The 26,751-nt window shown below is 38.8% G+C and overlaps 1 protein-coding gene across 6 annotated transcripts in view; it reads left to right on the top strand.

Moving 5' to 3' along the window:
* The window catches only part of RBMS1 (RNA binding motif single stranded interacting protein 1), a 197,432-nt gene that overhangs the window by 120,553 nt on the left and 50,128 nt on the right, over positions 1-26,751 (top strand). For all 6 annotated transcript variants that reach the window (XM_075070167.1, XM_075070168.1, XM_032782072.2 and 3 more), the window contains exons 3-4: positions 15,612-15,670; positions 18,248-18,339. In XM_075070167.1, coding sequence (XP_074926268.1) covers positions 15,612-15,670; positions 18,248-18,339 — 151 coding nt within the window. The remainder of the gene's footprint in view (positions 1-15,611; positions 15,671-18,247; positions 18,340-26,751) is intronic.

The raw sequence follows: 26,751 nt of genomic DNA on the forward strand, positions 1-26,751 counted from the left end.
CAGTATCAAAAGCCTCAACTAAAGTCAATATATACCACATCTGCCTCTTTCCCCCTCGAACCGCAGCATCCACAAGGCTTGTTACCCTGTCAAAGAAAATTATTAGGTTGCTTAAACATGATTTGTTCTTGACAAATCCATGCTGACTGTTACTTAGCACCTTATTATCTTTTAGGTGTTTGGAAACTGACTGCCTGATTAGTTGCTCCATTATCTTTACAGCTACTGAAGTTAAGCTGACTGGTTTGTAATTCCCCAGGTTGTCCTTATTCTCTTTTTTTTATAGATTGGCACTATATTTGCCCTTTTCCAGTCTGCTAGAATCTCACCCGCCTTCCGTGACTTTGCAAAGATAATTGCCAATGGCTCAGTTATCTCCTAAGTCAGCGCCTTGAGTATTCTAGGATGCATTTAATAGGCCCTGGCAACTTGAAAACATCTAACTTGTCTAAGTAATTTTTAACTTCTCTCTTTTAGCTTCTGATCCTACCTCATTTTCACTGGCCTTCATTGTTAGATGTTTAATTGCTACTAAACTTTTTGAGATATTGCGGTCTGAGTCATTTGTCTGTAAGGTTCATTCCCTGGCCTTCCCACACAGCATTTCCCCTCTGTAGTGATCCTGTGGGTGTGCAGGAAGAACTGCAGTCTGACCTAGATACAGCCTAAGGAGTTGGTTTCTAACACGGGATGCAGACATTACAGGGTTATTGAAGAATTAGTTCCTCCTCACATGTCCACATAGTTTCCCTGGATTCTATCTATCATAAAATACAATAAAATTGTGTTGTCCGTTATGTTTCCCCACTTCTGAGTAGCTTTCATCCAAGCATGTTCGAAGTTTTCCACTTATACTTTTGAAGAGGGCGTTGTCAGATAACCACTTCAGTAGCAAAGATTCATACACTGTAATTCATCCTCATGTTCAGCTTTTGGTTTCTTTCAGATAGTCATTTAGTATCCTAAAGGGGGATGGTTCACACTGCTGATCCTTTCACAAACAATGGAGTTATCATCTGAGAATAAAATTAGGTTGAGAATGTAGTAGATCCAAAAGACTTCAGTCATGATTGGCTAAGATTACTTGACTAATGGGACCAGAGCTGCATAATGGTGATTTGAACTGAAACAGTATATATCTAGGTTACAGGAAACCAAATTTCCAGATAAGTAACTACCATTTCTTCTTGCTGCAAAACTGTAGAAAGCAAACTCTACCTCCTGCTTGTTTTAATCAGTATTCACAAGTTTGTGTTTCTTTAGCAGAGTAAAACTAAGGAAGTGGTACTGAATATGACCCTGATGCATCAATAACCAAGGTTGCATTTTGTATTAGAACTAGTGATTGCTTATGTATGTAAAATTGGGCAGCAGATGGATGCATTTTTTCTAAAAGCGCATTCCTCTGCCCCAGCCTCTCAGCACTTAAGACTACTGCAGACATCTTCGCAACAGAGCCACCCAATTATGATCAATAATATGAGAGTTGATGTTTCCGCTCAATAACATAAAGGCACTTAAATGCCCTGCTGCAGTATTTTGACCCTCTGGGGTGAACTGCTTGAGAGCCAACCTTTTCCCTATTGAAACTGGGATATCTGCTATTCAGCATAGCTGTGATTTGAGACCAGGGAAGTAGTACCAAGTCAGAATCAAATCTACATGTCAGCTTATTAAGGTGACAAGAAATGGTGCCTGTGGAGGTTCAAGCAGTGATTTAGAATAGCTTGTCCTTGTAATGCAGTTTCAGTAAGACTGACATTAAGTTATTAGACGTTAAAGAAAATAATCAGAGTGCTAATGGGTACAACAGAAACCCCATAATGTTAGTCTGAAGTTAATTCGCAGACCCTTTAATCAGGAGTTGAGTACCCTCATACTACGGCTAGTTTAAAGTAAAGCATATATTGTTCTGCATGTTTTACTAATAGATTTATGGCATTAATCTAGTTATATACTACAGTTTACATAAAGTTGAAAGGGATCAGAGATTATTTAAAGAAGTAAGGATTCCCCTCTGCCTATCCAACAGAGCTGAAGTCACTTAGCTCCTCATGAGAGCTTGATTTAAGAACAAATGAGTATCTTTGCCTAAAAATGGTTTGAACACCAGTGCACCAAATCTAAGGCCCATTAAGTCTGCTTTGTGTCATCTTAGTCATGCAGACTGGCAGTAGGTCTTTCTTTTGACTTGTGTGGCATGCTTTCAGAGGCCTTCCACTGACGACAACATACCATAACCGGCCTCTAGATATACAAATCTAGGAATCGTGAAGTCACGCTTTTCAGCTGATCTTGACTGGTTAGAGCATGAAGGGAAAGGAGAGGGTTACATACGGTGGTGCATGTTCTTTAACTGCATTCTGTGTCTGTTCACAGTTATTCCTGGTGAGCTTTTAGTCTGGGCTTTACGAAATGGGGCATTTCCCTTTAACTCCATTTCCCAACTAGCTTTCAGATCACTCTTGCTAGAATTTATGACTGAATATACAAATGTTTCCTTGCCTTCAGATTAGGGCAGCGTGCATTGGTAAAGCCACATGTGTAGGTCTACATAGTTATCACATGCTTGTCTGTAGACATATATTAGCCTTCCACCTTGTTTAATTCTCAGCTTCCACATTCCTTACGTAGATTTGGGATCACGTGTGGACGGGAAACCAAGAGCTAAAAGAAGTTGTCAGACTGTAGTAAAAATGCTCCAGGGTTGAGTTGCTTAAACCTGAGGAGGACTTCTTCATTTTGCCTCCAAATGAGTTGCGTTTTTTTTATAGTTTATGCGGAACTCTATTTTCTTTCTCCCTTTTTATACTTTTGGTATGAGCCACCTGAACAATGTTATAGTTGGTTTATTGTATTTGTTAATAAATGGCTATTATTTTTGGTGGGGGGTGTTTTGAAATGCAGCTTTTATTCAACATTTTAGTCCTAATTCACAAATACTTCCTGTGAATTCTGTCGTCTTAAAGTAAGAGAACAGGGTGAGACTGTTCGCTTTTTTTAAAATAAATACCACTTTGCTCTTACACTTCTTTCCACAGTGCCTGACACTCCTCTCTCCCACACACACACATTCTCCCTAAAACTGGGATTCTTTTCAGATAATTTTTTTACATTAAAGTGTATTTTGTGCTTAGAACACTTATTCTGCATAGCTGTATGAAACAGCAAGCCTCTTCCATCTACTGAAATGCCTTTAAAACTAGTTAGGACACAGGCATATGTTGTAAATATTCTGTTGCAAAATATAGATTCTAATTTATGATTTGGTTATTGATAATGAAATAAGGAATTTTGTACCTTTTTTGTAAAGGTAAGCAGGTAAGAATTCCAGGTCTTTTTTTAAATCATTTTTCTATATCTGTATTGTTTGAGTTTTCCAAAGAGTTTTTTAAACTAGATATTGATTAGTCTGGAAGAAAGAATAGGGACTGGTTGATGTTAACTTGGTTTTTCTAATAATTATTACTGATGATATTTTGTGTGATTGTTTTAACAATATATATTCTTACATTTTGATTAAATAGCATTTGTAGATTTGGTTTGACCATCTGTAAGTGCTGCTGAGTAGCTGTAAACATATTTTCATAAGATAACAGAAATGACCCTCACCAAGTGACTTTGTTTTGGAAGTTTACAATCTTTTGATTGTAGAACTACCTTATGTTAGTTGCCAATTGTATTGTGCCACACTGAAAATATAATGGTAGTATGTAGGTTTCTAAATAGATCTGTCTAATAATAATCCACATACAACTGCACATTTAATCTGCTTTAAAAATAGTGTTCCTAAATAGAACAGAATGCTGCCTAATCAACATAAATTGCATATTTGCGATATTTAATAGAAGTAGCTTTTGATGTTCGTACTGACCTGAATTATTCAGCTTTGGATAATGCTTGCATGCAATAAAATAACAAGAGTACTAGTGTTCAGTATCGGCCAGCATTTGTGATTAGACTGTTTATTGGCCAGTAAATGTAAATTCATGCCGCCCTCAGAATATTTAATAGATTCATAGAATAAATAGAAAAGCTCCTATCATATATAAACAAAAATATACTTTGAACTTTTTAGTAATCTCTGCTGAGCTGTCAATTTCACATAATGTAAAAAGGAAAATGTTACTACCAAATATCTTATAGTAGAATGTAAATTTGGCAGGATTAGAGTTTTATTTGTAAATGTTGATTTCACCATGTACACACAAACTGACCATTGATGATGATTGACATTTATAGCAAAGTAGGAAAAATGCTGTTTGATAACTTACTAGAGTGTTGGGTTTTTTGATTTTTTGGGGGGGCGAGGGGGTTAGGACATTTATGATGTGTATGTATTTTTTGACATGCGATGTTGATGATGTGTTTTCATGGTTATAACATCTTGAATCTCAGTCTACTGTTATTAAATAGTCTGACCCCTCAACCCCATAATTTCCTGCAACTGTGAACATCGAAATAGGTAAAAAATAAAAAAAAAAGTTTATTTTTAAACATCTGTATTATTAAAAATATGACTAGGTAGAATTTGATATAACATATTTACTTCTGTTCTATTAAGATAAAAATGTTTTGATTGACACATACGTTAGTATTTGAAAAAAATTAAGTATGGCACAATTACTTAGACTACATATGTACTTCTGAAGTCAAAGATCAAATTACTTTGTGTTTCTGCTAGATGGCTTATCCTCCTTAATCCATACACTGTAAGGAAACCAGACTACTAAATTGGCAGAAAATAGGTTGGGTTTCTGGAGTGGAAGGGTCTGTTTAAAAAAAAAAATACAGAAAATTATTTTTTTCTCAGTTTACAGTTTGCTGCTTCAACTCCAACTCTCCTTATGTTCCCTCAGCACATGGACACTTATTTTTTTGGTAGGAAGTGGGAACTGGTATAAATAACATGTGACCTCAGGACCACCCTGTCAGTAGTTTCATGTTTATGAGAAATTAAAGAACAGTGTCCCTAGCATCTGTTTGTCAGAGGTTGGAGATGAATGGCAGGAGAGAGATCACTTGATCATTACCTGTTAGGTTCACTCCCTCTGGGGCACCTGGCATTGACCACTGTCGATAGACAGGATACTGGGTTGGGTGGACCTTTGGTCTGACCAGTATGGCCGTTCTTATGACAAAGATCTTTGCATGTTTACTGAGTTACATACATATAAAATGACCTCTTTGAGAGAGGTAAAGTTAAGGGGGGAGAGTTGCTGGTTGATGGGTTTGTTTTTTTTTTGTTTGTTTGTTTGTTTGTTTTCCACTTTTCCAGTTTCTTTGGTCTTAATTTCTATCTGTTCATACTGGTAGTATGGCAAGTCGGGCAAGTATTATGTAACTTGATTATGAGGAAACTACTGCCTGAATAGGTGCACACCAAACTAAGTTTAGTAATTTCACTTCTGTGTTAATGTTGAGCATCCTGGCAGTGTGGCTTTCTGTTTACAGTTAGATTTGGGATGTAATTTTCAGAAGTGCTCAGTTTTGACCTACCTCTGATCGCCTTTGAAATCAGTGGATGATTACCTTGACTTCAATGGGAATAGAACTGGTCACATGGTAAAACTCCTTTTGGAGTGGGAACAGAGTTAGACCTATGCTGAGCACCTAAATGACAGGTGACTGAATAGTGGGGCCATAATTCCATGGCGTGTTTTTAGTGATGCCATTGCTGAAAAGACTAGGCTGTAGTCACGTGTGAAATCATCGGAGCCCAAAGAGAGAATTACAGATCCATCATTCAAAATTTGCTTTATTGTTGTAAAAAAAAAATACAATCCATAGATTTCATTACTAGATTAAAGCCTCATACAAACCCTGCTTTTCCTGCTCCCCCTAGGACTGTCCCTGCTGCCAAGCCCTTCCTTTGCTGCTGTTTTGCTCCCACATATGGCTTCAGTTGATTCTTTCCATCCTGAGGGTCATCTTTAGTTGCTGCCAGAGAGGGATACTGGCAGCTTCCTCTCTAATTCTAATGACTGTTTTGGGGTGAGGGAATGACAAGCTATTGGCTAAATCATTTCATGACTGCATGGATGCATGTGGTGTAATATCAGTAAATTGAATCATTGGGTTTTTTCCATAGATAATATTTTTAACATATTAAACTAAGTTTTGACATGGTTTGTGTTGCTGCGTTCCATTATTTAACTTGACAATAGAAGCATTTCTGCAGTAGAAACATTAGAGCTACCTCTCTAAAGTTACAACGGAACACAAAGCCACAGTCTGAGTAGTGAGAGGAATCAATTTTAAATGTTGATTTAAAATGTGACAAGAATAATTTTTCTAATGCACTAACCTAAATTTCCACCTGATTTACCAAAAACTAGCACACTAAATTCTGATTAAAGGTTATTCAAAGATCCAGTTTTCTCTTGCAAAAATTGTTATTGGAAGCTAACAGAATATATTGATTCTTTCTCCTCCAGATAGATTGTGAGGAATGGACAAAAATTATCCACTTTTCCATAACGTGAGAGGAAGCAAACTTTTTCTGATTCTAAATGCACTTCTTCCCCCTACACCTCCATTCTCCCTCTGCTAAACCAGAATAGAACAGCTCTTGGGGGAGCGAGGGGGAATCAATCATTCTTTATTAGACTTTCCAGAATTTGGACACCTCTTGTGTGTTAGAGGCAGACTTGTATAGTGGTCTAGCTCTTTATACACTAATAACAAAATACCTATTCTTAAAGTACATAGTGACCTTTTTATCTATTGTATTCAACATTGACCAAAAATTTGGAAGCTGTTTCCAAGTTGTCTATTGATAAGTTTATATAATTTTATCCTGCAGTATGTCTGCTCTTCTGCACATTACACCTCAAAAAATTAACTTCAGTGATTAGATCCAAAGAGATTATTAAACTGCAAGGATTAATAGAAAAGCTGTTTCTGCTTTTCATAGACGCATAGAAATGTAGGGCTGGAAGGTACCTCAGGCTGTCATCTAATCCATCCTCCTTGCACTGAGGCAGGACTTAGACAGTACTGGCCAGCGGACGAGTGTTTCAGCAGCGACGCCTCTGGATGACACTGCTTGCCGCCAACAAATAGCATCATCCAGAGGCGTCGCTGCTGAAATTTCGGCGGATGCTCGTCCACCACTACGGTCCTCCGTGGCTCGTCGTCCAGCACCCGCCAGACGAGAAAGGTTGGTGACCACTGGCTTAGACCATTTCTGAGGCAGAAATACTTAGACCATTCTTGACAGGTATTTGTCTAACTTTTTCTTAAAAAGCTCCACTGACTGAGATTCCTTTTTGCTCCTCCTACAGCAGTTCTTAAATATCATATACACAACCAAACCTTCCAATTATTTGTTTTGAACCCAAAGAGCAGCTCACCTGTTTGCACCAAATTATTATTGGTAATTGCTAACATCAGGGGTCGGCAACCTTTCAGAAGTGGTGTGCCGAGGCTTCATTTATTCACTCTGATTTTAAGGTTTTGTGTGCCAGTAATACACTTTTAACGTATTTAGAAGGTCTCTTTCTATAAGTCTATAACAGGGGTAGGCAACCTATGCCACGGGTGCAGAAGGCGGCATGTGAGCTGATTTTCAGTGGCACTCACGCTGCCCGGGTCCTGGCCACCAGTCCGGGGGGCTCTGCATTTTAATTTAATTTTAAATGAAGCTTCTTAAACATTTAAAAAACCTTATTTACTTTATATACAACAATAGTTTAGTTATATATTATAGACTTATAGAAAGAGACCCCTGAAGTAGCACCTCTTGCCAAACCTACAACACATCTCAAAGTGGGAACTCAAACAGGTATTAAAGAAGATCTCGGGGACTCTTATTCTCTGTGGTGTCATCAAAAAGTGAAGAATTTAATATGAACATTTCCAGCTCTTCATGCAGTGAGATGATGCATCTATAGAACATTGCTTCTAGATTTCTTATACTGATTACGGATAAGTGGGATCGGTTAATCATCTTTCCGTTCTGGTGAGCAAGTCTTGTTAGTTTTATGATGTCCAAGAAGCAACTGACTTGTCATTCTAAAGAGATTTGTTTTTCAGGGCATTGCTTGCCTCGCAGTAACAAAAGGCAACAAGTTGTGCCCAACGATATATCCTCCCAATCCTTACTTGACTGCTGGAAGGAAGGAAAAGCTAGAGATGGTAAATGTATGGCTGTATCCTACAGTCATGGTCCCCAAACCCACTCCTATGCCAAATGGAAATGATTCTTTATCAGAATTTTTATAAGAGGATGCTTATGCATCATTACATAACAGAGGTGGAGCAAGTTACAAAAAGATTGGCATCTGTTCATTTTGATGACGACCACTTGTTGACCTTCCTACCCAGAAGCAAACCAAAGGTTTTACAGCTAGAGAAATAAATGACTGGAAAATATAATATAATATAGTATATATAAAAATAGGGAAGAAAAAAGTTTCTGAAGACAGCACAGTAATTGGAGAATTCTGCTTGTCTATACTTGGGAACTGGGCAAAAATGTAGGGTGAGTTTTTCTGTGTGCGCTCAGCTTCTCTAGGGAGCAACAGAGAGGAGCCTCTGTCTGGGAGCCATTTGATTTTTCTCCTCAACCTCAGCTTAAGGCCTGCTCTAAACTGAACCAGCTGGCTGTTTCATCCAAGGGGCCATATGCCAACCTGAGATTGCGGGAGTTACTTGCGCTTCAGCTAAACTCCCTACATGCCCTTTCCCAACACGCTCCTGCCTTGGCAATTTCCTGCATTGCGGGTGTGAGCAGGGGAGATGCAGGAGCCAGCTCTACTGACTCTATACTTGCTGGAAACTCCCTCATGCTGCTGTCATCCCCAGTAGTTGCTTATAGACAGTCTCCATTCTCTTTGAACCTCCTGGGCAGTGCAAAGACAGCAGAGCAGGGATGAGAATCTCTCTGAGATTTCTTGCTTCACACTTAGTTTTACTTGAAATGTAGCTGGTTTGTCTGGCATTTCATCTCAGTGTGTGATAACGTTTGTAACATAGAACTTGCTTACTATATTTCATGTGAAATATTTTAAGCCACATTGCTCCAAAATAGGATGTTTTGTTTGTTTATATATATATATATATATATATATATATATATATAAAATAATGTATGTATATATGTGTGTGTATGTATACACATAAAGTATTTTGTCTCCTGGAAACTGCAAAGTACTGATTAACCCCTCCCCCGAAAAATTGCATGCACTGTTGTGCTATCCATGTTCACTTGGGGAGGTACTTAATGTAGTCTCTCCTCTCCCTTTTCAAACAGAAATGGATCTAGCAACATGCAGAATGTGTGTAAGTTGCATAGAGAGCACATAAGGTACACAATAAGGCCTTGTCTACATGGCAAACCTTTTTGTTTTGTTCTTAGGACTAACTTATTTTTTTCCAGATAAACTGTCTTGCTTCCACACACAAGTTATTTTTTGGAATTATCTGGCATCTGATTTTGCATAATTGCACTTCCAAAGTGGATTAATTAACTCTAGGCTGGAATGAGGGTGGGTTTTGTTTGTTGTTTGAATAGGGTACATGTGGATGTGTGCAACAGCTGTAGCATTTTGGATTAACTATTCTGCTTATGGCGGTCCTCCCACTGTTATCCCACACTGCATGGTTTCTTGCCTGGATTGGCTCGTCTGTTTGTTTCTGTGCCCTGTACTGCGTCAGGGTCACTTTTATTGCGTGTCATCTCCCCAATTAAATGCTAGCAGTCAGCCAAGAGTTCCCCTTTGCAATTCCAATTCGTGGCGAGTTCACACGTGTGGAGCCACATACCATTTATATCAGCCATGCCCTGTGTGTCTGCGTGATCCTGTATGGAGATCCTGGACTTCCTTGCCCTCTAGACAGAGGCGCATATCCAGGCTCATCTGAACAGCTGTCACTAGAATGCCAGGATCTACTAATGTCTGTCAGAGCAGATGTAGGAAAAGGGGTATTCCCAGGATATGGAACAGTGCTGCCGGGCTCTACCAGGGCTACAGTAACACAAGGGAGAGCAACAGGACCTCCAGTAAGCCTCAAGCTACCTCCCCGTTCTGTGAGGAACTGACTCAGATTTTGGCAAGGGAAGCCATCATCAAACCTTGGAATAGGCTTCTGTGCAATCTGGTGAGGAGGGCTACAGAAGGCACCCAAGCAATCTTCAAAGGCACTGAGCAGGAGGAGACTCTCCTGAACAGCCAAGATCTCTTCAGGATGCCAAATTCAAGCCAGACACTCGGGTGCCAGAGATGCCCTCCAAAACCCTGGCTGAGAGCCAGCCTTAAATTACTCCATAGGGGAGACTAGTAGTAAGTATTATGTGCTGAATTACAATGCAACAGTAAAGGGGGATTTAAACAATTTTGTTTCATGTACTAGCTGGCAGCTACCATTTTGAATAGAGCCTCTCACTATATGCGCAGCTATCCCTGTCTCCCTCTCATACCCTACCCACCCCACCCCCCAAAAAACCCCCAGCCCTACTCAAAGTGGCATCTTTAGCAGAGATTTAAATGCTAAAGCATTTAGTTTTGTGAAGTATCATGTCCCAAAACCATTGGCCAAACATGCGCCATGTAATTCTTCCTTCCTTCTGGTTGACTCCCATGCCCCTACTCAAGATGATGGCCCGCAGGGGTTAAAAATAAAACATATTGTGGTTACAATAAACATGCTAGCATTGCAAATACAGAAACGGAAAAAGCAATAGAAAAAGTACTTGGGCTCACAACTTAATCACTGCCTTCAGCTTTTAGCTGCCTTTACATTCTATGAAGTAAACTGCTAAAACTAGGCTACTGACACATTTCAAAATGCATAGAAATTGTACAGCATTCATGACTATTTTTAATGAGACTCTCAGAATTAACCCTGTAGGTTCAAACCAATTACTACTGAAGTCTATTTTGTAGTGCTCTTTGTACTGATATGCAGGAGTTACGAAAGAGAGTTTAAAGCAAAGGCGATGCTCTGTTTTTACATGGATGTTGCAAGGCACTTGCAGCTTTCTCAGGGCAGCCACGGGAGATGGTGTATCCCTTTCACTTCTGTACAGACTGGAAGCAAATACTGGCATTGCACATCTTCCCAGTTTGCTTATTTCCTTGATGAACAAGACTCTTCTCTGCCTTTTGAGGATATTCCTCAAGAAAACATCCTCCAGCATAAGGGCAGCCCGTGGAGATGCACATGCAGTTACTAATCTACCCCTCTTCACCCACGAACAGCTCACCACCAGTACCCAAGCCCGCATTATAGATGAGCCTTATAGAAAAGGGAAATGAAGCAGGAAAACCACTTACCATCTCCCCAGCCTGGGAAGAGATGATGACGGTAGGATTCCAAATGTAAGAGGGACAAATAACGTTTGATCACTATTGGTGTGGAGACCACTATTGGGCCAACAGTATCTTGGATGTTCCTGTAGCACCTGAATTGCCCCAGCCCTTGTGGACAGGAGGCTTATTAGCTGCTGAGCACCTGAAAAACCTTTCAAGTGAAGTAAAAGAAGACAAGGCAGGAGATGTTTGCTGACTTTGTCAGTGCATCTTGGCAGAGGGCCCAGAGGCTTTCGAGGGAGTACTGAGACACAGAAAGGGACGTGCAGGAAAGGCTGCTGGCAATGATTCACGAGCAAGCAGCTCTTCTAGAGCATATTGTGATTCTGGTTGTGAACAATGCCCCCCCACACACACACTTAGCTATGTCCTGCACCATGTGAGGAACACAGGACGCTGGCAGCTGACTTTCAGCCCTCCAGATTACAGGGGATCCCATTCTTAGTCACCAAATCTGATCCCTTCCCACACCATTCCATCCCCAGAAAAAGGAGAGTGGTTTGGAGCCCTCCTTCCCTGCCAACACACCGAGCTATGGAAGCACGTCAATACTTTATGCATGCTCTGCCATGGTTCCACTGGTTTTTAAGTTTGTAATGTTATGTTGAATCAATAAAAGTTTTTTTTATTATGAAAAATTAGGCTGAGAAGTTTCATTGGAATTCCCCCAATACATCAATTCCTAATAAAATGTTAAATGATAAAAGATGAAAACACCACATCATCTGTGTGTGAACACGTTTTACAAAGTGATCACTCTGTATATAACTTCTTAGTGACTTAGCAAGAGCACCCACCCTCAGCTTCCAGCTCCCCAGCCATTGCCTTTCTCCATGGGGACCCACATCTCTCTCCCTTCTGACCAGAGTATTCCCTGGCTGCACAGCTCCTGGCCTTCACTTTGTATTTCCCAGCAGACAGCTTGCCAAGGATACCTGCCTGTTTTCTCTTCAGAGACTGATAAGAGTGATTGTTAAGAGCTGTAAGTTACCAAACAGCACTTCCTATGCAAGCCTACTTTATTCTTGAGGTAAAAAGCATTGCAGAAAAAACATATTAAAAATAATAGAAGAACCTACATGTATGCCAATAAGCTGATCAGAATTAATCTCAACCCTAACAGTGAGCAGTGTTTTTTCTCCATGCTACCTGTCAGTAGCTCAAAAATGGCATGGCCTGCAAAAAAGAGATGATTTATAGGATGCCAGGAGGGGAATGATGGGAGTTTCATTTGACATCAAATCCCAGAATTCCAGTGGATTCCAGTAGGCATCCCACAATGGAGCAAAAAAACAAAAAACAGCAACAACAGTGCTTTGTGACTATTTCAAAAAAATGAAGAGCTGCGTGGATGCAATGATTCCCAAGAGAAGTAGCTTAAGCTAGAATCAACAAAGTGCGTGGTTGTACTTTTTTGCTATACTATTTCAAAAAAGCATATTCTAAAACAAGGTCTTGTGTAAAGAAAGCTCAGTAACATTAAGCAAGTGAGGCTGAATCAGTTAGAAGGAGAAGATAACACAGAAGATCAGTCCTGGTAGGGAGGGAGAACAGCTCATCTGGAGGAAAAATATTATGCACCAATTTATGATCATCATCTTAGCAGTCATTCAGTATTTTGAGATTCCCAGTATTTTTAAAGCACTGTTTTTCATAAAGTGTGATTCTACGCTGAAGATGGTTCTACTCTGTAAAAATGGCAGAGTGGGTTTACTGTCTGTCATCTATCTGATGAGTTTTGCATTCAGTTCACAAATAAAAGGATGGAGGGGATTTCCAGCTGTGAGCCATGAGATCAAAGTTTGGGATCTGAGAATCAAACTGGATTATTTCCTCCTTGTGCCTCTTTTAAAACACAAGTGATTTTCCCAATATTAATTCCCTAGAGAAACAAGGATCGGGCGTGCTCGGGGATCATAAAAGTTTTCATGAGTCCCTCTGTGCCACACACAAAACCCTAATAACTGTGAGATGTACAGTCTGACAAAAAGTTTCTGTATGTGCTACTCTGATGTAGAAGGACAGTGTCTCCTTTCTCGTGTACCTACCAGAACCTCTCAGCTTCCTTCAGTCATTTGTGTATATAGGAAACAACTCCTGTGATTTACATAACTATATGTACATACCCAGCTAAGTAAAGAACCAGAATGTTTCCATGAGTGCAGGAAAGCCTACAACCTCATATTCTAGCTTGGAGATGGGGAATTAAAAAGGGAAAGTGCCCCCTCTGCTGTATGACTCTCACAGAAATACTGTGATGGCTCTAGAGTTCTGGTCCTGTGGCTTGACAGGTAGCAAGGTCTCCAGCAACTAGTACAGTTTCATGCTATTGAAACCGCTTTATGGGTTTCCAGGGCAGCTGGTTATTTGTAGGAGCTATGCTGTCTAGGGTGCAAGGAGGCAGGGTACACATAGTGCTAGTGAAGGTACTGGGCCTCTATGCAAATAACACTGGTCTCCATTAGATCCCAGGGCTTTGATCACCTGGCTTTTTGACTCATAAGTACATTCCTGCCTCTTTCAGAAACAATTCAGTGAAACTTCATGAATACAAGTGTAGTTGCCCTGAATTGTGACAAGTTGCTGTTGCCACAACATTTTACATAATATGCTAAATATTCAAAGATCTGCACACATTCCTATATTATACCAGGAAATGAAATAACTTTTAGACTGTGTGGCTGCTGTGGTCTAACATGTTGCCTTATCACCATCCCTAGTGGTGTCTGACTGCTTACTGAGCTCCATAAGAACCCAGCAACTCAAAGTTGCCGCCCCCTCTGTATTGTGGTTATGTATCAGCTGACGAGCTGCCTATGCTACACTCTTTCCTGCATTCCATAATATGTTGGCTTATGCATATTTGTGATGAGTTTTAGCATTTTCCAACTTCTGTACTTCAGTTAGCATTTTCAGTTGTTGAACATTGAAAACACAGTATCCTGTTAGGTATTAAAGTAATACAGCATATTATTTTTCTGTGTAATGAACTAGCTGTGTTCCATATTCCTCCTTCTGATGTACTGCTTGTGTTTGGAATAAATGTAGTTTAAATGCAAATAGAGGAAGTTGTGGTCTAGTGGGAGTCAAGAGACCCACATTCTGTTCCTAATTCTGCCACTAACTCTCTCGATGACTTCTGGTCCTGAGCTTGTGAAGTGCTGAATACCAGCAGCAAAGTGGAGTTGAGTACTTTGTTTCCCAGTTCAGCTCTAGTACTATCTCCATACTATGACATTTAATTTTGGGGGGGAAATATTTACATCCCAAATCTGGACAAACCACCCTCCCCTCCACTACCACTAGAAATTCTTCATGGAATTGAAATCCCACAGTATTTTGTTTCAGAAGCGCAGAACATCCCCACAACGGGACAGTTTGATGTTTCTGAAACAAAATAAATGCCCTCGGATTCCTGGCTGCCTGCCTGGCAGGTTGCAGTGGAAACAAAATGCCTGGGAAGCCTAGACTGGCTGCCAAGGAATGGGAAAGCCATGGAACTGTAAATGATTTTCAGATGGAAAATCAAAAAATTTTGGTGGAAAATTTTGATTCTGGAAAATTCCTGACCAGTTCTACTCAGCATTTTGCAGATTTGAGACTTTCACTTCTTTTTGGGTTTGTCAGTTCTAGGAAAAATAGAGTGTGGTTTATTTTTAATTTTAAAGTGTCAACAAATATGTTTTAGAATCCTAGTGAAGTCAGGGCAGCTTCTAGTTTTAACACATTGTTGCTGGTCAATGTATTATCTGGGGGAGTTCATCTCAATCAGCTAACGCTTGTTAAAACCACTTCTTATCCTGTCTAGGGTTTTAACATGTTAGCTATCACATGTTTTTGTTTGTTTAAAATCACACACATACTTTTTCCGAATTTGGGTAAGCAGTATGTGTTACATATAAGGTAACGTAGGAATAATAATGTATACCCACCTTTTTAAAGTGGTTTCAATCTTGTAGATGAAAATAAGATCTAAGCGTTATTTAAATTAAACATTTTCAAAAGTAAGAATAAACTCCTTCTTTAACATAATACATTTGTCATCTTTATATAGTTATGGAAATTTAGAGAGGAAACCTTACTACTATATACATCTAATAAATCAAGGATTAAAGTTTGAAGTTTTTTTTCTTCTTTAGATGATTTTTTTCTGTTTCTACCAATATATTCTTATTTTGTTACATTATAAATTAAAAGTGAACAGAAGATTTAAAAATAAAATTACTCGATCTTGGTCTCTGTTGTAACGGGATGTCACAAGTATAATATTTTATTTCCTTTTTAAAAAATTTTTAGATATGGAAAAATTGTATCCACAAAGGCTATTTTGGATAAGACGACAAACAAATGCAAAGGTATGTTTGTCTTTAAATTATATTTGCCTACTTGTTTTCAAATGATTTTAAAATATTATTAACGTGTGTGTGTGAGAGAGAGAGAGTGTGTGAATGTATGAAATACATTCTTATTCCAAACCAAAGTTTTTAGTCTTGCCCAATGTCTGTATATGTGTCCCCAGTACAACTGGCAAATAGTCCATGCCCAAGCAGTGTGCCAAAACTTCAGATGACTCCAGTTAACTTAACAGGCACAGCACTGCTGGTATTTAGCCCCTGCTTCAAAAAGGAGAATGGAGTTAGAAAACAGCTTCCTCTCCCCACCCCCTTGCCTGGGGAGATTAGAGTGCCTTACAAAAGACCATTAGACAGTACTAAGTATCTGGAAACATTTCACATTGTGTAAATTGGCTCTATTAATTAGGACAGAGTAGTTTTTAAGCAGTACTTAATTACATGTTCCAATACCCTAATTTGTGTTCTTGTTCTATGCCTGTTGAATATATTGGTGGGAGAGAAAGGGTTTGTTTTCATGAACATAATTACAGCTGGAAAAAAAAATAAACTTCTTTCAGATACACTGGATATGTTAATTTAGTGCATTGTCCTTTAAATTTTCATATAAATATTATGAGAGCATACCCCAGCAACACAAGTGACACTGACATACCAGGTTTCAGCCATTCTTTCTGACAATAATGAGGATAATTTCTAAGCAAAGGGAAGAGTGGAGTCAGCTGACTTAGCAATGTTAACTACTGACCCCATGAATGAGTACAAAGCTGACAAACGGGCAGGAAAGGAAAACTCATCATTAATAGAGTTCCTTCTTTTTGTGGGGAACTGAGGCAATGGTGCAGAATGGTTCTAAACACAGTCAATCAAAGGAACACTGAATTCAAAATCTGAACTTATCTGAAAACTTTTTACCTCCAACTTTTGCATGTACACCTGCTATACTGTAACTGGGGGAAAAAATAGAGAACTATTTTTCTACACTTTCAATTTATTAATGCATTTGATAGTACTTAGTTTGTCACACACCCACACCAATCCAGAAAAGACTTATGGAAGTCAACTGATGAGTACTTTTTATGGCTTGAATTCTGCAAAGACTTTTGCATTAAATTACTTATAATAATTTTTAAGTGACCAGATTTAAAGCTGATGGGTGTCCTTTTAATGGCAATATTCCTTCTGAGAAGTTGTGTTTTGGCACATAGTTTTCTCTATACAGAATCCATAAGGTACATTTAATTGTATTGTAAGCCTTATATGTTTAGTATTTGAAGCTAATTTTTCATTCCAATAACACCCTAACTCTTTCCAAAAGTGATGTGGGATTTTTAATGATTACAAGCAGCCAGTGGATTAGTTTTACATCTCATCTAAAATGTGGCATTTCCAGCGGCACAGTGTGCTGTGATTACCTACGTCATGATTTGCTTCAGTACTCAAGAGCGAATAGTGCCCCTTTCTCAGACACAGGGCCATTTTCTGCTGTTATAGGATTTTATTTATTGTTATCGAAGTAGACCTAGGTCAAAGATTGCTCTAGTTTTTACAGGGCTGTTTTATTTTGAGTGGGATTTTGAAAAGCACCAAGAGGATTAAGTCACCTAACTCCTAGTGATTTTCTGTGGGACCTGAAGATAGACAGTGGCTAGTTTCATTAGGTAATGGCACCTACCACCTAGATACCTTTGAAAACCCTCACCTGTAAGGTTACTGCCTGATAAAAGGCTGCATTTGTTTGGCATCCGATCCCGCTGGAGTCTATTGGTAGATTCCCTCTTAATAACCAGCTTGTAACATGTACAACATTCTTGTACTTCCCAAAATTATCAGGGACAATTTTTAGAATTAAAAATGACTGTTATTTATTTAGTTTATTGTACTTAAAAATAAAAAAAATCTGGTGTTGTCTATAGGATCTCTGTGTGTTGCTGCAATATAAAGCATTTTAGAAACACTTGGTGAAATCTTGGCCCCAGTGAGGTCAATGTAAAGCTCCCATTGACTTCACTGGCGGCCAAGATTTCACATATCATATAATTAAACTAACCGCTGTCTCTTGTGTACACATGATGGAATAACTATAGCTTACCAATTTTATCAGCACACCATGGCTTAGGTGATTGATAATAGGGTACAGAGGCTTTCACTTCTAGGTTGTCTGTTAAAATCTGGGCAAAGATTTTAGTGACCAAAAATTAACATGAGATTGCTATTCAGTGGCCTGTATGACCTCGTTAGTTCCTAGTAGGCTAATAACCAGATCACACAAAGCATTATAATAATTGTTGGAAGCTTTGGCATAAGCCACAAGTGAATGGGCATGAAAACTGACATCATCTTACTGCGAGAAGTAGTTCCTCCAACTCGTGGTTCAAGTACATTGGTGGGACCATGCTGGGTAACTTACCTGTCTGTTGTTCTGTTCTGTTCTGTGACTAAATGAAGATCTTCAGCTTCCAAGGCAGTTAAATTGTCCCCTTCCCCCAGCACAGATTTTGCATTTTTAAAAAAAGTTTTTGCACTGTTTCATTATAAAATGGTTGTTTGCTTCTCAGTAAAAGATGTTTTAAATTTCAGGTTATGGTTTTGTAGATTTTGACAGCCCAGCAGCTGCTCAGAAGGCTGTTTCCGCTCTGAAGGCTAGCGGAGTCCAAGCACAGATGGCAAAGGTAAGTTTAAAAGTACTCTGCAAATTCTTGCAGTGTAACCTGAAAGTGAATAAACTTGTGCTTTTTCAGATCATTGGCAACACACATTCTAAAGCTGAAGGCCTCCTATTGAGAATGCAGTGTCTCCAATCCCCACCATACTTCAGTTAAAAAATGGGAATAGTTAGCTGGAACTCAGCCTCAGAAAGGTGGGCTTCACACACCCCCCCCACACACCTCCCTTGCTGAACTGAATGGGATTTTTGCCACTGATTTCAGTAGGAGAAAGAGTAGGCCCTAAAATAACCACTATAAGACTTCACAGATTAAAGTCAACATCTCAAATTGTAGCTGGAAACAAATTAGTAGTTTCTGTAGTTTGTAGAACACAGCTATTATGTGCTCTGTATGTGGAGCACCACGGAGTAAGCAGTCTGCCATATTTTTTACTAGCTGAAACTTTCAAGTGGTCATTATGGGGATCTTTAAATAGAGCACATTGGAGAAATCCACTCTATCTAACTGTAGCTAAATCCACAGCTAACATGATAGATTACAAGTTTCTGGTTGGTACAGAAGGATAAAAATAGCAATTCTAGTTACGGAAGAATCCAGGAGTAGAGACAGTTCCTAATGTACCTACAGATGGGAAGCCTCAGTAATGATAGGAAAGCACACTCTAAATTTTAGGGGTGGGTGTGAATTTTCAACAGCATATACTGGAATTGTTTCTGAAGGCTTGTTAACGAATTAAAACTTAGATGTGGGATTTTCAGAAGCCTGTAGGAGTTAGATGCACATAGATAATTGAAAGTCCCAAAATATTTGTCAAGGTATTCTTGTATTAGGGTGTCTGCTCAAGGTAATTGGAAAAATTCCAGCAGAACAGTGTTTCTTCAGATTTATCAAAAATCAAAACATTCCTTGAAGACAGACTGGTTTCACCAAAATTGTGATAGGAGTGGGGCTCAGGCAGGTTTCAAAGCCTGCCTGGTTTCCTGCTAGACCACCTGACTCTTCAGTAGCTTGCCTAATGGGCTTTTTGGGAACCCAGAGGCTTACATGGTTTGTGGCTCAGGAGCATCTCACCAAGTGGATGCACTGGGGCTAGGGACCCCAGAACTTCCAGGGTCTGTGGCCCTGGGGCAGCCCACCAGCTGAGAGCCAGGGACCCAAGGCTTCCAGAGTGTGCTGTCTCAGAGCCACATGACATTCAGACTGCCTCAGGACTAGGGATTCATTCCATTTTTTTGGAGAATTTCAAAATATTTGGTTCTCATTCCAAAATATCAAAATCTTCCATGAAGCTGAATTATCTTTCTCTGAACAGCTCTAATGTCTGCATTTCATGGTACCGACCTGTGCATCAGATGTGCAGGTAACAATTACTTTTGTTTTTTAATAGAGGATGAGTTTTGTAAATCCAGAAAGTCATAAATTTGGGGAGGTAATACATGAGTAATCATTTTGTTAAATGACCTGTTTCCAGTAGAATGCTGTAAAAAATGATGGAAATTTATAAAGACAATATTAGTTCATATTTTGTGTATATAAATAGTTTTTAGTAGTTCTTAAAACCAATAGTTCTGAGGTGGAATCCTAGCTAGACAAAATATTCAAATGATGAAATAATCTGAGTTTTTAAAAATATTACCATATACAACAGACCTAGAAAGCGTTAGGAGCTATTAATGGGGTTCTATGTCCAGACTTTTTTTTCGGTTGAGATTTCTTTTCTTTTCCACAGCTTCTCATATGAGGAGAACAGTTAAGCTAACAACACGAGATGTTTGGACAGGTTCCACGTCAACAAAATAGAAACCATATGTTTAGTACTTAATGCATATTTCACAACAGGCGGGCACACATGAACGTTCATACATACAGGGAGGTGTGAAATTTCTTTCTGTGTGCATGTGTGTGTTTTCATTGGTGGTCATTTAATGTTTTAAATATTTTTTTAAGATAGGGTATGTTAAAATGATGATAAATGTTTTGTCTAAATAAATAATATAATTTTTGATGACCAATAATGCCTTCAGGGCAAGACAAACATTCTAGTTTGAGACAGTCATTTTGAAATATGTATATAACGGGTATACCCTACCTGGTAGCGAACAGGAGCAGGTTTTGAATAGCAGTGAAATATGTTAATATTGCTTTATGTGAGCACTAATGTTAAAACTGAGTCCTGAATATGTAAAAATTTTGTTGAATTTCTGAACCACTCAAGAACACACAGACCAAATTTTTCAAAATTGAGTGCCTAAAATAAGTCATTTGCATCCGTACAAGTTTGTTTTGGACTGGAACTTGATGTGCCAGCTTTTGATATGAGAGTAATTTTTGTTTGTTTTCAAAATGTGAACCAAGCCCAAGATTTTTCCAAGGTGACCAGTGATTTTAAGTGCCTCAGTATTGATCATCTAATCTATAATACCTTAAGGAGCCTGCTTTTTCAGAAAGTGCTGAACATCAGCTCTCTGCAAATCAGGACTATTTTAATATGTCTCATCTTGGATGCCTAAAAATTGAGGCATTCAGAGTCACTAGTCATTTAAAAATAATTATGGGCAAGATTTGCAAAATCAATCTTTTTATATACAGGGAACTATATAAAATAGTATGTATATTTTTAGCCATTTTGCACGCTGCCTTCTACTTTAAATTTTGTTACAATTAAATTGTGCAGTCCAATTTGCTCACAGTATAATTAACATCCTTGTCATTTGAAAAGGTTGGGGTATACCTTTTCCATAACCACCACTTGCTAGTGGTCTGCCTTCGAGACTGGCGCAACCAGTTTCAAGTGAGCTTGAGGAGGAATACTGCTCAACTGATTGACTTGACCTGTCATTGATATAAGATCGTATTAGCCAAATGATCAGTAATGTGGCTCCTAGACACCCTCATCTTGCTCACAGACAGTATGGTATTCTGAGGGCCTTCAGCAGATAAAGCGGTAGGAAAGAAATCTAGCTGATGGATGTCTTTTCTGAGTCTGACTGGGGCAGCGCTTTTGCAGTCTCATGCTGTAGCTGTGCAGGATGTGAATTAAAAATTATTTGCTTCCACTACAGCATCTGCAAGTCCCAGTTGGTAGAACTGCTTCAAGTTGTGAACAGTATAATTAAACCAAGTTGTTTATTCCCAGTGATTGTTAAATATTTGTCTTGGTGTGCTGTCAAGCTATTTCGTGGATAAGATCATTCAGAATCTGACTGAGCTTTGTGCTTTGGAAGTGGATCTGGTGGCAAGGGAACATAATCTTCTCTACTTGTGTTTCAGCTATTATTGGTCACTGAGGTGATTTGGGGGCCTGAGGCATAGGATTCAAGCCACATCCTGCGAATTGCGTCCGCCCTGGTTGCTGAAGACTGCTGTGGATATGGGTCATTGTAGATAATTGGCATTATCTTCCTTAGGGATGTTGAAATGCCAGTGTCTGTTTAAGATGCAATCGTTAGCTCTTGCACAAGAAACTATCTCTTGTTTCTGATGTTTTCAATTCTACTCCTCTTTCTAAACTTAGGGAACAGTATTGGGAAGTTTGTGGTGAGGCAACTTCAGCAGTGTCTGGTTGTGTTGGTTGATGATGGCTCTCAGTGATGGCGATCAAGTGTCCATCTTGATTCTTCTAAATCTGTCAGAGGTCTTTCATACCATTTACCATAAGATTTTGTTGACTCACCTGTGTGTCAAGTGGCTTCATTCCTTTTTATTCTGGAAGATTCCCGAGGGTGATATTGAGCAATTGTCCCAAGTGTTCTTTCATGTAGGATCCCATCATGTTACCCCTCTTTTTCAGTGTGTATATGGGGCTGTTGTTATGTAAGCTGTGAGGTGAATTAGGAGGTGGTGGCCTCCAGTTGGTTTCTGGGTGCAACTTAAGACGTTCGCTTTGTGTAATGTTCTAAATGGTTTGGCCCTGAATAGCTGAGAGAGACCCTCATTGATCAGCTGTGGCACTCAAACTCGTACCCTCCAGCAGGGTAGTTTTTCTGTTAGGGACATTCTCACCTTCTTCACTTGGTCTGACAGAACCAGAGTCTGATGACCTTCAGGGCATAATGCAAGGCCTGGATCTCATCACAGGTTCTTGAGGCAGGAAGACAAGATGTGTACTAGACATGAATATTAATACTGCCGATGGTGTTGTTAGTCTTGGTGACTTAATTGACTATCCAAAAGGGAGAGTCCAGTTACTAATTATTTTATATTCTTTTTGAAACACAGGTAATTGCCTAATTGTACATGCACTTGGAGTGTCTAGACAAGCACGTCAGCATATAAAATATAAATAAAAATCTCTCATTTACTATTTCAAATTTAGTGATTGTGCTCTGCTGTGCCTCCCTAAATCAGATTAATAGAAGAGACCTTAATAGCTCTGAAGAACCTACTATTTTGTATTCTTTGAAAGCTCTTCACAGCATCTTCATAGTAAGGATTGTCCTTTTGTCAAAGATGCAATTCATTGTCATTTCATGAGGATGGAAACATTCCAAAGTGCATGTAAGACTTGTTCAGCAATGTTCCATTACTATGGGTTGACAAGGAATAAAGATCCCTTTTAAGCATGCCTCTTGTCTTGATTGAATGCTGTAATGTTCAGGGATCTATGGAGGTAAACCAGGTTTTGGCATACATAGACTCTCCTCAGAGCATTAAAATGTTGTTGAAAAAGGCCTTTTGTAGAAGTTATGTTTAAAATGCCATCTTGAAATTAACAAATCATACTTTAAATGCCAGTGGGAAAAGGTTTAGAGGTTTTAAGGATTAGGATTAAACTACTTATTTCCTAAAATCATATGATTGAATCCCGGTAGAGTGGATTTAGCCCTCTATAATTCTGAGATAGATAACCTGAAAGATACATAAACTGGGCTATAACTGAAGAATTGCTTCTGCAGTCACCAGTTAACTTAAATCCTGTAATAGTGTATATGATGTTAACTGCAATAGAATGTAACTATGCAAAAATGTGTGTTAAGGCATTCTTAGATGATAAATAATGGAGTTTACTGTGTGATGGCATGGTATTTTGTATACTACTTGTTGAAGTGGATAGTAAACAATTAGTGCCAATCCTCCTTCTGTTGAATAAGAGAGAGTGGGACCCTTAAGGAACAGAGAGATAACCTTCAGTTTTTCAGGGTCAGTAATTAGATGACTGTTTTTCTAATCCAGAGTTTTCTACTTATTTTATATGGCATTTTGGTTTCTCCTTTGTTGAGCTCACCTAGGTTGCTAGTATAACAATGACATATTTTATTTGGTTCAGGTTTCCTAGGTAATACGGTGAAAGGTGTATGGTTTGTTTTTAATAACTATTCTGTATGTTGAGTTTCTATTAGATAATATTTGAAAATTTTCTTCCTCATAAAGAGCTTTTAATATATTCAGTAAGAATTTCACAGGATGGATTGAGAATGTTTACGTAGCTTAAATCAATAGCAGAGATGAGTGTTCCATGTGTTAATGTTTACATTTGATTTTTGTGGAGGAAAGAGCTACTGCTAATCCATTTAGAGATTTGCCCAATCCTACTCAACTGCTGTTGGCTTTATACTGTCCCCATAGCAGCACCTTCCTAGGAACCAGGACTTCGAGTTTCATATTGTCATATTTTCCTCCCTTTTAAACCATCCCTTACTTTCTGACTCCATAACAACTGGGGAATGCCTCTGCCTTACAGGACATAACCTCAGATCTCCAGCTAAAACAATTCCAGCCATCCCAACATCCTCCAGGGATGAGCAAGTACCAGGGCCCCTATAGAACACTGTTTTCCACCCAGATTGTCTAGTGGGGATGCCTGTCATAGCAATGCAAAGCACATTTTCCACCCCACCCATTCCCTGATTCTCTCTCTCTATCTTTGAGAGCATCATCTCTCTGTTCTGCCAAGTTCTGCTGGCTCAGAAAGCAAAAGACCAAATATCTCCCACATAGCAATGTAATGAGCTAATATTAGGCCACTGTCTCGTCCCAGAATGATCTGTGTGCAAACGTCGGCCAGTAATCTTAATATTCTTTTCCTAACAATTAAGACGACAGAGCCATGAAGCACTCACCACATGCTGGCATCCCAGTCAGAAGTGTTACACAACCATTTTTTAATGCACTAACTCAATTTTAGTTGACATTTTATTTTTTAAATGTATTTGGGAGATATGCTTTGTCACCATTACATAAAATCTGACTTGCACATCAGTGTCCCTGATTGTATCTAAAAAAGACCTTGTGTGCCACCTGTAACCATCTCTGAAAGAGAAGTTAATGGTTAACCATTTTTTATCGCTGTTTAATGTTGTAGGGCACACATCCTCTTAGGTTACTGCCAAAGAACATGGTTGTGAGTGAACAGCTATGGCAAATGGCTAACTCATATGACTTTTGAGAATGTACTGGGTTTTTGTACTGGTCTTCACCATGTCAGCCTGCTGGAGATTTAAATCAGTTTACATTCCTGCAGAGAAAGGGAAGTAAATAATTGTGAGTTACCATGGTAACTAGTGCACTAAATCTGATTAGTTAGGGTAGTAAAAATATGGTGAGGAATATTACAATGTTTTATTCTGCAAGTGGACTCTGCTATATAATGACTCCTGAATGTCTAAAACAGGTTACATGCAAACGGGCAAGTTCTAGCAAACTTTTCTCACAGCCATTTATGGACACTGAATACTTTATTTTATCTACCCATTTTGCATGCATCTCTGTAAACAGTACAATAAAAACTCGTATTAGAATGATGATAGATTAGTTTAAGAAAATTAAGCAGTTTTCCTTAACTTTCCTACTAGCAAACTCTAATTAATTGTATAAAAAACACAGGGAACTTTGTAGGGAATATTACTTTACAAGAAAGTTGATTAAAATTGTTTATACAGTAGATTAAAGGAGGGCCAAACTTTTCACACATGAGGACTGAATGACCATCATTTCAGGAGCCCAATGGCTAAAACCTTATTTGCATAAAATGGAACAGTTAGCAGTTACTTGTCTTCAATTCAGAGCTGCAGCCAACAGAAATTACACATCTCAGCCTGCGATGCTGCATCTTGTTCCCATGCTGGGACCTCTTGGTAGGCTGTAGGTCTGTGCTGAAGATGAGGATCTCAATGGACCATGTTACAGAATTGCTGCGTGTTCCCCTGCAGTAGATTTTAGGAGAAAGCAATAGTGCCAAGGAAGACAAGAAGCATATGATTAAATAGATGGTTGCGAACGACTGCGGTGTTGTACTGTAGCTAAAAACTACCTTTTAAACTGGTCTTGTTCTAATCATTTATACTATAGCTGTGCTTTGTGAAAACAAATTAAGATATTTAGGTAGCTAATTAAATATACCATTTGTTTGGAATGCTAGATAGCAAGTGAAAATTAAGCTAATACTGTTTCAAGTCTCTTACTTACAGTCATTGGACAAACTGTCTTAAAGCTGGAGCTATAACTGATATTTAAATTAGATATGGGCCAGTTGTAAACTTGAAGAGTTTCTGTAAAAAGGCAGACAAGCATTTAATCCCTGCTGTATCAGCCAGAGGATCTTCCATGCTGCGAGCACTGCCCAGTCACATGTTTCTGAATAGCTATCTGTTAGCTGTGACCCTATCCAGAGCAAGAGAAAACAGATGTCTTATCATTTTGCCAAGTTTCTTGTATTTTAGGATCTGTTCCACATGCACAGGGAGGCTCTTGTTAATTTCTTTCAGCTGGTGGCTGAGCGTTTTACACCATGTAGGACCCCTCATCACCACTTTTCTACTTAAATTAACATTAGTAGCTGTTTGTTCCTGTCCCTTTTACAACAAACGGCTTATTAAGGTAGGCATTTAACCCTTCAGTGCCTTAAGGAATATGGCATGCATTAATCTAAAGGGGCTCTCTTTGTATGTTTGTCTCTTCACGTCCAATCAGACATGTCTCTGGGACAAACTTGGAAGTGTGTGGTGAGAAAACAATAAGGGAAACTTTCTGATTGCTGTTGCTAAAAGTAAACCTTCCTATTTTTTTTTCAGTAGAGCTATCATTTATTATGCTCCCCAAGCCCCCAACATTAGGCCTTTTCCTGAAGGGGGCTGAATGCCCTCAGAGAGCGCCCACTGAAGTCGATGGGAGTTGAGGGTGCTGGACATGTGATCGCATTGTGCCAGTTAACAGGTAAAACACTCTACATAAGTTACTAGGGCTGTCAAGCAATTAAAAATAATCACAATTAATTGCACTGTTAAACAATAATAGAATACCATTTATTTAAATATTTTTGGATGTTTCCTATATTTTCAAATATATTGATTTCAATTACAACACAGAATACAAAGTGTACAGTACTCACTTTATATTTTTTATTACAAGTACTTGCACTGTAAAAAAAAATTGTATTTTTCAATTCACGTAATACACATACTCTGGTGCATTTTCTTC

Source organism: Chelonoidis abingdonii, chromosome 10 (genome assembly GCF_003597395.2).
Source record: "Chelonoidis abingdonii isolate Lonesome George chromosome 10, CheloAbing_2.0, whole genome shotgun sequence".
Lineage (NCBI taxonomy): Eukaryota > Metazoa > Chordata > Testudines > Testudinidae > Chelonoidis > Chelonoidis abingdonii.